The following is a 14471-nucleotide window of genomic DNA, read 5'->3' as shown; positions in this document are numbered from 1 at the left end:
TTTTTTTTAACTTAAGCCAGCAAATTAAAAATTATGCATCATGTCAAGATTTGCTTCACACTTAATATCTTCTGGAAGCTTCAGCAGGTTTAATGATGGTGAACCTTTAATGGCATTTTCTCAAGCAAACACAGCAACAGAACTGGATCATCTTACATGCTGCCGTTTCTGAATGCAATCAATAAAATATGATCCATACACTGACAAGCACAATAACAATAACTGGCTCGCATGATGTGGGACATAAATGCTCTCAAGCAGTCAGGATATTAAAAATATTACTAATATAGCAATTGGATTATTTAAAAATTATGCTTACTAAAGGTTTCAACTTTAGTGAGAAATAGGAAATATAGAAGATTAACATATATTATCTTTATTAACAAAGTACCTGGTTTTTCATAGCAAAATTTGAGATGAGAGAATGAGTGTAAAAGTGTTTTGAGTGCTTTGCATCATAAAATCTCATAAGTACGTTCACACCATAAATGAAAATCTTTTTTTTAAAAATTTCAACAGAAATATTTTCCACATCTGCTCGTTTAAAAAAAACAACAAAAAAAAAACAATAATAATTGAAAATCCCAGCCTAGCTCACGTTTGAATTGGGAGTCTCTGACAGACTGAAGGGCTGAATTCAACACATTTTTTTTTAATTTTTATCAGTGACTGTCTGTCAAAGTAAATATCTACACGAGGAGCGTTGGATGTAAGAGCTCAAACCAAACGCCTGCAAAGTCTTCGCCTGGAGCAAATTTGCATTCTGATCAAGAAATGTCTTCGAATGTGGGAGGCGCTGGCAAACATCCTAGTTTATGAGCTGCCCGTCAGCTGAATGTGAAGCAGCGCATCGTTGCTATAGAAGGGGTAGTAGGCGCGCAGAGAGGAGAAAAAGAAAGACCGGATGTAAACGCACTGGAAACCATTCAGAGACGGAGAGAGAGAGAAACAAAGGGAAGAAAACGGATTGTTGATGGAAATGTGTTCCGTCTGGTGACACTTCCAGGGGCTGCTCCGGCGGATAAGGAGGTCTGGGGAAACTTTGGTTCTGTTCAGGATTTTATTGTTTTCTGGTCCTGCTGTCAGACTGAGGAGCCAAGATGAACCAAACTGCATCGGTGGCGCATCAGATAGACTCTCAGCCCCTAAGAGACAGCAAGGTACGGTGCGTCTGCTCGTGTTGCGCCTTTTAACTTGAACTAAAAGTCAGAATTTTCACGTTTGGGTTGCTGAGCTGGAAGTACTTTACTTTGCCTTGGCTTTTGATTTAATATTTACCTTCCAGCTACTATGTTATTAAAGTGTTTTTAAAAGGTGATGATTCTTAGGGATATTGCTATTCTCTAAGCCCTACGTCTAATTTTATCTTAGACGCTTATTTTTGCGACGTTTTAAGTTTCTTGCTTTCTCGTACACTTTTGTCATGCAATTAAAGGGCGTAGCTCTGCCTTCCAGGCACAGCTCCTCCTTGGAGCCCCTTCAGACTAGCCAGCAGCAATTAGCCAACAGCTGGTGGAAAACATTTTCAAGGGTTAACAGAGGAGTGATGTGGATCTTGTCCATCCATCCATCCATCCATCTATTTTCTTTCACCCTTGTCCCTCAGTGGGGTCGGGAGGGTTGCTGGTGCCTATCTCCAGCTGGCATGCCGGGCGAGAGGCGGGGTCACCCTGGACAGGTTGCCAGTCTGTCACAGGGCAACACAGAGACACAACCATGCACACACACACTCACACCTAGGGGCAATTTAGACAGACCAATTAACCTGACAGTCATGTTTTTGGACTGTGGGAGGAAACCGGAGTACCCAGAGAAAACCCACGCACGCACAGGGAGAACATGCAAACTCCATGCAGAAAGACCGGGGCCAGGAATCAAACCCAGAACCTTCTTGCTGCAAGGCAACAGCCCTACCAACTGCGCCACTGTGCAGCCCGGCATTATATATATATATATATATATATATATATATATATATATATATATATATATATATATATATATATATATATATATATATATATATATATATATATAAAACAACTGAAATGAAATTAACAGTGACTTGATTGTGCTATAAAATGGCACTGTGTACCTGGAAAATACATAATACTGCCTCTTTAAGAAAATCATTTTCAATAAATTAATAAAATGGTGTCAGAAGTATGGAAATATTCTCTAAAAATTTAAAGCAAGGAGAACTGTGGTCTGGAGAAAGGATTTGGCAATAGTAAAAAATAAATTTTACTTGTACAAATTGTAATTGTACTTTTGTTCGTAAAAAGATTCCTGATTTTATCAACCCCGTGTCAAACAAGACCAACTACTTGCAACATTTCGTATCTAAAATACAGAGCTTTCTCAAGCGTGTACATTTTAAAACTGGTGAATCCCAAATTATTCAAAGCTACAGTACATAAAGCTCCTCCTTTAAATCTGAGGTATGCAAATTAAAGCTCTGCGAAAAGAGCTGTAAGGCTCAAAACACTGATATACTGAGGATAACCGGTTTAAGATATATGTTGGTGTGAAACGTACCCTGACAAACACATTTTAGCAACAAAATCTGAATTCAATGTCATTTTTAAACAGTAAAATGATCTTATGTTTTGTCATTGAGGCAGAGAAGCCTCGACAGAAAACTCTTTCAGACTAACGTGCTTTACTGCAGCTTGCAGTTTATGCAAAGTGGTTCTTCAGTGTAAGCATACCCCTAAGAAGTGTGGACTGACAGTGAGGCAAAGTCTAATCTTGTGTGCTGCTGCAGTTCCTCATCCGGACTAGTGTAATCTGACAGAAGGGAGCCTTGATAAGGGAGGGAACGTATATGAAACCCTTTAAAAAAAAAAACCCTCACTTTACTGAGTAGTTCTTGTGATACAAGTGGGTTCTGAAAGTGTATGCAAGGCTTACATGCTATATAATGATGGGAACATTTTGATTTGAACTTTCCTACTGTAGCTGCTTGTTTCAGTGGTTCATTGGATGCTCCAATTGTACGTATTTCCTTTGGTTCACTGTAGTTTGAAATATTGACTACAAAAATGTCCACTATAGATGCTTTGCTACGTGACGTCTCATGCAAAAAAACAGCTCGCCGACGATGACTGCCACTGGGTTTAACTGTCCAGTTGTCAACATGACACACTAAATCTTAACATCATATATTAAAGGAAAACAAAGACAGTGCTTTGTTACTAATTGTTGACACTATGACAACCAATGTAAAAGAAGGGTATAGCATTTCACAGGTTAGGAAAAAGTTTTAATAAAAAAAAAAAAATATATATATATAGTGAGGGAGAGAGAGAAGTAGGTCAGCTATGCTAGCTTGACTTTGACAATCTTAACATGTGACTATGCTGTGGAATTTGGTGCGTTTTGGTTCAGTTGGAAAAAACAAATTCGATTCACAAACAACTCTCTGACAGATCATTATTAGCAAAGCAGGTTTCTAAATAAGCTAATCAACCACTGCGTTCAGACGATCACTTATTAATAACTGCAAAATAAACATCAAGCCTGAAAACATAATACTGTAAGTTACAGATTGAATGTCCTGTTCTGTGTGTGGGAAATATTTGTGTGTTTTTTGGTGTTGAATTCTGATACACTAGTGGAGCTCTGGTTAGTCAGTTGCCATAGCAACAAAGTCTGTGTGTGTCGTTGCTGACACAGTGTGAGAAAAAAGAATACAAATGGTTTTGAGTTATTCTTCAATGAGTTTCCTGTGTAATTCTCCCTTAGACGAGGCGCATTGCACTAAATCCAATTGTTCTGCTGCGGCAAGTAAAAGAATCATCTTTTTGCACTCCAGCGTATGAGAAATTTCCGGATGTAAACTATTACGTGAAACGTGTCTACACAGCTGAAAGTGTTTACATCCATTAAATTCGGCTGATCCAGTTACTTCTATAAAAGTCTATAAAATCTTGGAATGAAGCAATTGATTCCTTCAGGATCAACAAAGTGTCAGTTCATTTTGTTGATAATAAAAGTTGTGTGACGTGGTCGCAATAGGACTTTGAGTGGGCAGCGGTATATTGTGGTTGTTTATTGTTCTCATCGGAATAAGCAGAAAGACAAACTGCACCAAGGCACATACTTCACTTATAACCAGCACAATGGTGAACAGATCTGGTTGCATGTATACCAGAGCATGAAGACATGGACAGTTGAGTTTATGCATTAATTAGAGTGCAGACTGCAAAATTGACCTTGTTGTCCAACATCGGTGTCTGACCTCACTAATGGTCAAAAAGTCCCTTAAGCGCACAAAACTTCAATTAGTGGAATGAAACAAGAACTTGGAAGGGAATAAAAATATTACAGATGCTAAAAAATGGGGCCGACATCATTTTAAATCTACTGAATAAAGAATAAGATGTATTTATGTGCATATGTAAGTAAACAAGTGAATACTTTGGACAATATTGTGTATTTCCAAAGTTAAAAATAAATAAGAATATCAGAAGAAGGGAGCTTTGATTAGAGAATGTCAGTCCGTCGAGTGTTGCAAAGCTAACAGGTTCAGAGCAGACATCGGGTTTAGGGCTGGTCTGTGTTAATGCCTGGGTAACAATAAAACATGAAGAAAGGTTTATCATCTTCTCTGTGCCATTAGTTCTCCTAGTCTGCTTCCTTATTCTCAGTTGCTGGTATGATCATGTTGGCTGTTGCTAAGTAACTTGTTATTCTGGGACATTTTTATCATATATATCTCAGTTAAATCCCGTTCGCTCAGGGTCAGAGGAGTGGGTGTGCTTGTTCAATGGAATTCACTGTGAGTCAGTTGTCGAAAAAAAAAGAAAAACAAGAATCCTTTAAGAATGAAAAGACACTGAAATGTTTCTTTCATTTGCAGAGCTCGAGTTCGAAAGACAACAACCTGCTGACAAAGTCTCCTTTAAAATATTTTTTGAATATACAAAAGCATGTTTAAAATACGTCCTTGAGCTCAAAGCTTTGACAAGAATGCTGAATACCTATGAAGGAAGACGATGTCAGGATAAACGGAAAGATTCAGAACATTTTGTCCACCTGCTGATGTTCATTTGAGACTTAAAGAATGTAAGAAACTCCACTTTGCAGTAACTTTTTATCAAAGCTGTGATAAAAAGCAGACAAGAATCCAACACTTCTTGTGAGACCAGAAGTTGTCGCTATGATTCTGCAGCAGTTTTTAGATTCCTGTAACCATCAAAATGAGTGAAGGAATAATATTTGTTTATTTACAGAATTCTGAATCAGTAGGTTGTCCCCATGGACCAGAATCCAACTTCTGTTTGCTGATTTGTCAACTACAGGCTTACAGAACCAACTTGGACGGAACATAGACAAGAAGTTAGTGAGGTTTAGGAGAGATTAAGAGAAGTATCGGGTTACATTTTTTATATTTTTCTGGTAAGACTCTGACGACGGGCAAAAGTAAGCAGATTGCAGTCCTGTCGGGGTTCAGCCACCTCTGCTGTGCCTAACAACCGTCACAGCCACTGAATATTAACACTAACCCCATGTTGTCAACACCATCTGTTACCGTGGAGACGGGAGTTGAAGGAAAACAGGTCGTTAGCATCAGAAATGGAGAGAAATGACAAATAAATCTTTGTTATCTTTATTAAACTCAACTGATATTTGACTTAAAGGCAAGAGAGTTGTTATTTAGACATCTTAAAAGTACATTTTTACTTTTTGAAAAGTGCGTGTGATTCGTCACCTCACACACAGTTTTTTGATCAACTTCCAAACGATGTGATGCAACGTGTGATTTTAACACTAGAAACCAAAGAAAAGTGTCAAAAAGGGAATCTGTGAACGGCTCACTGATGCTGGCAACGTTTGGGCAGATTTATGAGAAACCGGATCAAGTTGGAAATCACCAATAATACAACTGGAAGAAGAAGACAGGAAGGACACAAAAAAGGATAAAGGAAGCTTACAAGAGAAATGCAACAAGGAAGCAAAGAGAGGACATAATTGAGGTAGTACACAAGTCACGAGAGGAAGGATAGGAAGAAAAGGATAGAAAGAAAGGAAAGACATAAATAACAAATAAATTAGAGTATGAGAAAGAAAATGGATGGTTGGAGATCAAAAATAATGAAAGGAGGAAGAAACAAAGGAGACAACAAGTAAGGAAGTAGGACATTTGGAAGAAAATAATTAAATATGGAAACAACAACACAAAAAAGGTGCTTGACCTCTGACCTGCACTGTCAACTGGGTGACCTGATGTAGACAGGTGTGTGTTTCCAAATCAAGTCCAATAAACTGAAATGTCCAGAGCTGGACTCCATTTAAGTTATAGAAACATCTCAAGGATTTTCAGCTTCACGTGAAAGGCTGTAATTTCTTAAATATAATTTGTTTTCTACTTTTAATAAATTTTTTGGAAAATTTTTTGACACCGTCATAGTGCGGTATTTGTGTGTATTATTTTGAGGAAAGAAATTAACTTCCTATTTGGAATAAACCCGTAACAGCAAATATGGATTCAGTGTATATATTTCCTCTTATTTTTCTTATTTCACAGTTATTCAGCTTGGAAAATACAGAACTCGTTTATCAGAACCAAAGATTCCTGGGTTTACATGAGGCATCAAATTTCACTTCCGGGATTCCTTCGATGTTTGGAAAAGTATAAAATTTGATGAAATATTTCGTAGATTATGATTAACATGTAACAAGAAAAGAGAGTACATAAAATAATATATTTTTTAATTTACATCTTGATACATTCATTGTAATGTAAGAGATATATAAATAATGGTACACATGTAAAACTATAATGTTTCTAATAATTTAGTACCTGGTTATTATGCACACTGAGAGACCAAATGATTAAAGATTGTTACATATTTCATTGTGTACATTGCTATGTTTAGGTTTTGTCAGCAGAGGGCAGCATTGCACAAGTGTTTTTATTTTTATTTTGCTGTCAACTCAACAAAGTGGATATGAAACATAAACAAGTAGGACCTAAAATTAAAGCAAAAACAGTTTTCTTTCAAAAACTATGAAACATAGAAACTAAAGGCCTTTAATCTCTAACGTGTCCCGCTCATCTCTTTTCATTCTAGCGTTTGCTGATGAAAGCATCCACATCGGTCCAGTCTCAGGCTGCTTGTTTACTCAGACGTGTATTTATTTTTGTTTCAGTGAGTCACAGAGTGGCCCACTCGGCGCCAAGCACCACCTCAGGAATCATCTCAGGTTAGAGGCGGCTCTCAAACACAATTGCCCAGATGAAGGTCATTGCTACGGAGGCTGCAGGCCGCAGGCTGCTCTGTGCTTGTGCATCCCAGCACAGTGATGGGAGGCAGCATAGCTAAACAGCACACATAGCATACGGAAGATTCAAGGAGAGATCAGGCTGCGTTTGCATACCGGAGCTGAAATACAGGGAACGTACCCGACAGTATGTTACTAATATTTACTCTCTCATGCCTTCATACAAGTTAAGCTGTGTGACGTCACATTTCTGATCCAAAGAGTTTGATGTGATATTGGTCTGACCTTTGCAGCCATAGCAGCTCATCATCTACTGAAGATAAACACCACAAAGACACATGAAGCTTTCAGAGACGGACTTGATGAAAGGATGGATGTAATGTTTCTAAACATTTAGTCTCTGGTGATTATGCAAATTAAGATGACCAATCCATCCATTCATGATGATGGATGGATGGATGGATGGATGGATGGATGGGTGGGTGGGTGGGTGGATGGATGGATGGATGGATGGATGGATGGATGGATGGATGGATGGATGGATGGATGGATGGATGGATGGATGGATGGATGGATGGATGGATGGATGGGTGGATGGATGGATGCTGCCTCAGAATAACATATCCCATCATTTAAAGTTGAGAAGTTGACTGGTTGCTGTGGAAACCAGTAAAGTTGTCCAGGATCGTGGAAATCAGGTAAATTTGTCACAAAGACCCAACAAACAAACTCAGTCCCAGTCCATTCTTTCACTCCAATAAGCAAAACCTTAAAATAAAACATAACTGCACTACAAACATACCTAAAATCATAACTGTCCAATTAACACTGGCATATGTTAACCTGGAGTCTGGAACATAGCATTTAAGAAGACGGTCTGTAAGGGATTTAGATTCATGCACAACACCTAAAACTGGCTGGTGAGCTTTTTAATGTTCGTTATATTGCCTTTCTATGAGCAATTCTGCAAATCATTTACACTTTCCCCAACCATTTCAGAACACAGAAAGTTTTGTCCTTGATGAGATGCCTTGAGTATCATGAGTTACAACAATTGCATTCCATCTGGGATTAGGAAAGTATTTTTTGAATGGAGTTAAATTATTTTCCTGCTGTAACTAAACACACTGATCTCTGATTGTGCCATTTTGAAACTGCTGGCAATCAGATCATCTCTCCTCTAATACAGATTGGGCATTATTAATTGCATTTTATCTGTTTGAAGATTTTGATCATCTAAAAGGAAAAAGGTGGCACATTGGACTTATTCAGTTAATCATCAGCAGTTGTGTTGGTCCAGGATGGAGGAGAATAACCTCAATAAGCCTCTGACTAGCAAACGCTGATTTCTTAATCATTAATGATCCCCATGCTGGTTCTCAACGGAAGTTTGGAAAAAGTCAAGTTTAAATAAAGGAATATGTTTCAAGGACTTCTACTGTCAAAAAGACTGTGAAGGAAATGCTTAAAGGGACAATATTATGTGTTATCCATGCACATAGTGCCATTTTATATCACACTTTAGTGACTCAAGTGACTATTTTACCTCCAGTTGTAAAAATGGTGTATGCCTTGAAATTGGGCCTCTGTCTCTTTAAGAAACTCCTGCACTTTCTGAAGCTCCGCCTTCAGGAAGTCATCACAACACTTTTTACAAATGTTGCACTGAGAAGTGGCTCCTATAATGAGCTCAGCAAATGTGCAGTTCCACTAGGTCTGTGCTAATTGTGGCTGGCTAGTCTGAAGGAGCTGAGGGGATTGTCAGAAAAATGCAGCTCTGAGGAGGAGCTCGGTCCTCAAAGGTGGCGCTAAGTCCACCCACCTGTTTTGCACAACTGAATGGATGTCAAAGGAGATTAAAGAATTTCTCAAACATGCATGAAAGAATCAAGGCAACACTCCATGTGTATTTTTGATGAGGGAATAATATTATAACATGTATTATAATATTATAAAGCTCAAAAAAGCTAATTTTACATGATATTGCCCCTTTAAAGTTTTCAAGTCAAAACAAGGTAGCCATGTACCAATAAGGTCCTGGTCCAGAACTTTTTAATGTTCTCTCAGGGTACTTCTGCTTCCTCCCACAGTCCAAAAAGCATGCCTGTTAGATCAGCTGGTCTCTTAAATTGTCCCTAGTTTTTTGGAACGTGTTGCAGGCATCAAATCCCAAAATGAGTGGATACTTGCAAAACCGCACAAAACATTACAAATATTGTTTTTGCAGATGATTCAAATGAATTTAGGTCGGAAAGGATCTCCAAATTCTGTTATGTTTTCCACAACGTCCTAATTTTATTGGACTTGGAGTTGTAGTACATGTCGACAGTTGTGCTGTTACAAAGCAAAATATGAAAAAGCAAAAGCAATAAACATCTGTACCTGAACTCCTCTGCTGCCTTTTAGCACAGAAAAGGAAGTTAATTCACTACAATGACAACCATAATCCCCTTGACACAGATTAGACTATCAGACTGATGTCAAGTGAAACTGGGTTGACTGATTTTACGTGTGAATGACACCATTTTTTTTTTTTTTTTTTGGTGCACACACGGATGTGCTAAGCTTCTGTTTATCCTGAAGACAAAAAGACACGCGTCCTTTTGGTGAGAACAAGACAAAAGTCAAAAGTCTGTCTTCGATTGGACCCAAGTGGAAAGAACGCCAGGCACTTTTGGGCAAAGTTACATGGAATCAGGTGGCAGGAGGCGGTGATCTGCCTGGATTTCAGGATAAACCATGGACCAAGAGCTCAGGTTTATAGAGGTGAGATTTTAGGGTGGTTCTACTGTTTCACTTAAAGCATCATGCGTTCTTACAACATATTGTACACATCGACTCCAGTCTATTAAGCGTTGCTGGTTTTGAATTCAACAAACGTGTCGAGAATGAACTCCTTTGGGTTGGAAATTCCCAGCAGGACTTACTTCGTCCAGAGAGACGGGAAGCTCGAAAAAGCTGAAGTGGTTTCCTCTGGGACTCAAAGTGTGTCAGGCTGTGTTTGTTTGAGATACGAGCGGAGAATCTTAGGACACAAAGAGGAAGGAAATAGGGAAGGATCACTGAAGGATGGAAAGGAAGGTTGGTAGGACGCAAGAAAGGAGGGTGGACATCAGGAAGGAAGGATACAAGGTAAGAGGTAGAAGTACAAGGATGGCAGGCAAGAAGGGAAAGGGCAGAAGAAAAATCTACAAACTAATATTTATTCATTTTATTAATCATCATTAACCAAGTAATGCAAAAGTTTTAAGTGGTTTCTCTGTAAAGCATCATTGGTTGGAAGCGATTTTTGTTGCCTGCCATTTGTGATGCAAGAATTATAAATTGTTTCATATTTCAGTTTAAGTGGTTTTCATTAAAATAGAGTATGAAAAAAATACTTGTATTTCCATATTCTCCCTTCATTCTTTACGCCTGAAAGTTGAATCTAGGATTTGGAACTTGACTGAGCTTTTTGCCGGCAGTTGTGATATTTGTGTCCGTAATACAGGTGCAAAAATAAATAAAAAAAGACTCCTGCAGTTAGAGCTGGATGTTGAAGGAAGGAGTCTTTGTTTGAATGTGAAAATTGCAGATGATTTTCCCTTCAGTTAATTGTCTCCCCCGGTGATTAGCCGAGCAGAGCGTTAGACCAGTTAATGGGTCAATAAATCAACACTGACCCACTTTTTCCAAGGTTAAGGTTCCGCTTTATCACCCAAATAGCAGCTATTTATTCCATCACTGGCAAAGTTCGAAATTTTGCTTCAGTTAATCAATGAGGGAAACTGTAAAAATGTATTTTTTGATGGTTTAAATTGTAAATAAACAAAATACACTGAAAGCTCAACTGTCTATAGAAGAGAAAGGAAACAATTATTTTATGTAGGCCTTTCATGATGTTCTGAAAAGGAAAAAAAAATATATTTTTAACCAAATTTGAGCAGTAAATATTATGTAATCTCTTTGCATAAATTAAAATATAAATGCACCTCATTTCTGTTTTGAGCTACACTCCCCATGGTGTGTTATCTTCATTTGAGTTGGAACAAAGAAGCTTTAAAATATGTATGAATACTTTTAGAGGAAGATTACACAATCTGTAATCTGTTGTGTTGGCCAAGCGCATACAATCCCAATAAGATATAATGAAGTTTCTGACTCCAACTTGGAAAAAAATGTCAGCGCATGCATACACAATTATGTGAATTACCTAAAATATTCAAAATCAACTTTCATGGATTTTAAATGTTACATATTTATTGACGCTTTACACAGAAATAAGACTTTCGGGGTTCTTTTAGGTGCATCTTAACCAAAGAAAAGCTAAAAAAAAACAGTCACAAATGTGAAATATATTTTAGGACTCTTTATAAACTCCCTCATTTTCTTCCTACGCTTATAATATTTTGTGCTTAAACAGCTAAGCTTCTCTCCCCCCCCATTTTTCAAATAAATTAAAGCAACCCCCTCCGTAGCCAGCAGTCTTCACATCCTCAGAAAAGGACTGGCAGGTCAAGAATCTTTTGAGTTAATTAACCTGCTTCCTTATCACCAAAACAGTACTCAGCTGGTCCAAGATCAGAGCCCTGTGGGTTTCCACCCAGACAGCGGGTTAATTGCCTTCACCTCATGCCCAGGTGTACATCAGCTTTGATTAGACAGCAGCTCCTTTAAGTTCTGTGTTTCTATCTTATGTATGTCATTGATGTTTCTTTGGTTTTAAGCAGAGCTCTTTCTTGAAAGTCCAGACTGTAAGGAAAACAGGCGCAGAAGGTTTAAAGGTTTCAAATCAGGAGGCTATAAAGCTCTTAAGTTGTTCATTATTAATAAGAAAAGCAACATGTAGCGCTGATAAAACTACACAGAGCTTCATGATAACGGCTGAAGTAAAGATGCAAAAGTAAAGCCTTTGGTGCGACGGCTGCCTTTCGGGTGCCTTTGGGATGCGGTGAACTTCCAAATCACCAGGAAAGGTCATCGAAAGAGAGATAGAGATCATTTCCATCTGGTTTCTTATTCCGTCTGTTGAATATTTAATGGCGAAGGGAAGAAAGTCCAACATAAGCTTTGAGGATATCTTCCTCCTACACTTTTTTCTTTCCTTCTTTCTTTCTTCTTCTATCACCTTCACCTTCCGTTACTGTTTGCTTTCTTTCTCCTGAATTTTTGAAGCGTCTTTACATTCTCCCTCTTCATCTGACTATGCTGCTCATTTGATTTCCAGACTCCTCTGTGTTGCAGAAAAAGGTTGCTTTCAATGGAAGCATTCATGTTGAGCAAATTTTTGAGTAAATACACTCCTAGTCCAGTAGGTGGCGATAAAGTAGTTTGTCAACCATCTATTTTTAACGTGTTAGCTTTTACAGTATGCGTGGTCCAGAGATTTGACAAGTTGTATTTACCCCTGTGGTTTCTGGAACTTAGAGTTGATGGGACACCCTCATCACTTCCCCATTGTCCGACCGTGACATTTGCTGCGGTCTACTTGGGCGTAGCGCCACAACCGCTCAGGTTAAAGTTTAAGCTAGTTATTTTATCCTGTTCTCATTCCCTTATCTTTCTGTTTTTTTCTGCCAGCTTGTGTCATTAGTGGCATGTTTGTTGGTGGCTCACACTGTTCAATTTCTAGCATAATGGTGGGCAACACAAAACTGATAGATGCCAAGATGGTATTCATGCATTGGTTGTGAAGTTTGGGCTGTGTGAATAGAGAGGTGAATTCCTTCGCTAATAAACAAAATTCAGACTAGTAAGAGATTTTTTTCAATTGTTATTTTTAAAAAAACTGACCAGGCAACCTTAAAAATAAGAAAATTATCAAAGCATGACCATTTCAAACACTTTATTGGGAATTTCTGAAAGCGAGAGCAATGAGATTCTGAATATGGAGCTGTTCTGCCGGACCGACCTCAAACACTCATATTTATAACCGAGTTGTTTAGAGAATGTGACTTCTTCTCACTCAAGGCAATTGTTAGTCATGAGATCAGCGTGGCGTGAGTCTCTTACTGAAGTATTCTGTTTTAAGGAAGTGGCAGAAACTTATTTTCAATTAGCTCTTTTTACAAAAGCAGAAGCATTTTCTACGACAGAAGTACTCGCATAAGTGAAATTTGTATGTGAACAAAAATTCTGACTTAATTTTGTTTTGCTTTACCGACTAAGATCAGATGTTGGCAACAACTATTTACAAGTGCAAGAAGGTTGTCGGTTCAATTCCCTGCCCAGGAAGACTTATATCGTTAATTTTATTGTTCGTAATTCTAGGTTAATAAAGTCAGTCTTTAAGTTTTAAAGGTCCTTCTCTGATTTAGAGTGGTGTTGTCTCAGGTTAGACAACACCACTCTAAATCATTCTGTTTGGATGGATTAATTACTCCTGCTGTCCGAAACTTTTCATCCTTTTATCACTCTTTCATACCTCGTCTGACAACCAAACCTGGCTTTGACATCAGCTAATCGATGGAACGTCCACATCACGATCATGTCTGGAAAAACTGAACCTGCTAGACTTAATTTCAAGGAAAGACAGTCTGGTTTGTGTAAAAGACACATAATATTGTGACATATATTTAATAAGGATAAGTACGCCTGTGAATGAGAGCAGACACTGAACTATGTTTACTTTGTGCATCCCGATCAATCATCAGGCTGCACAATGGGAGAGTAGAATAACCTTACTGGTTGGGTTTTGTGTTTTACCCAAAGATCAAAATAAGATCATTCAACATAAGAGGCAGGTCTTCAAAGGCCAAAGAAGACTTCTTTTGATCATAACAGGCAAGGTCAGAAAAATATTGAATATTTTGAAGACTTAGAATGCTATCTTTCCAGGATGAGAGATTCTTTTGACTGATCTAAAAAGAAATTCCAAAGTTAATAGAAGGGCATGAAGTGGGTTATGTAAATCCTTCTGCCCATAAATTCATGGTGCACTGTGTGGAATCCTAAAATTAAAACAAATATTTGTACATGTTGGCATCGGAAGCTGAAATACGTCATTTTCTTGTCAGATACAGAAAACCCCCTCAGGATAGTTTGTGTTCTCCATTGACTCCCCCATCTTCATTTGCCTGGTTTTCCATTTCCCTCCCTCGTGCTATAATCATTATTTTTAGATGGGGTGTTGGGGAAGCGTCTGCGTTCTTCCTTCAGGGCGTTCTCGGTGACACCTATCTATTTGCATTCAGCCACTTGGCAGCTGTAAAGACCAGCTGGTCACTGATCTGCTCGACAGTCTTGCCTTATTGTCGTCCAGG

At 38.3% G+C, this 14471-nt stretch overlaps 1 protein-coding gene across 1 annotated transcript in view; it reads left to right on the top strand.

The window, feature by feature from the left end:
- Nucleotides 1-783: 783 nt before the first annotated feature.
- The window catches only part of LOC103473799 (inactive dipeptidyl peptidase 10), a 52728-nt gene continuing 39040 nt past the window's right edge, over nt 784-14471 (top strand). Inside the window, exon 1 of the mRNA XM_008424307.3 lies at nt 784-1160. Coding sequence (XP_008422529.1) covers nt 1101-1160 — 60 coding nt within the window. The 5' untranslated portion in view covers nt 784-1100. The remainder of the gene's footprint in view (nt 1161-14471) is intronic.

Source organism: Poecilia reticulata, chromosome 2 (genome assembly GCF_904066995.2).
Source record: "Poecilia reticulata chromosome 2, P_reticulata-male-v2, whole genome shotgun sequence".
In the NCBI taxonomy this organism is placed as follows: Eukaryota; Metazoa; Chordata; class Actinopteri; order Cyprinodontiformes; family Poeciliidae; genus Poecilia; species Poecilia reticulata.
This window is presented reverse-complemented; position numbering and strand designations above follow the sequence as displayed.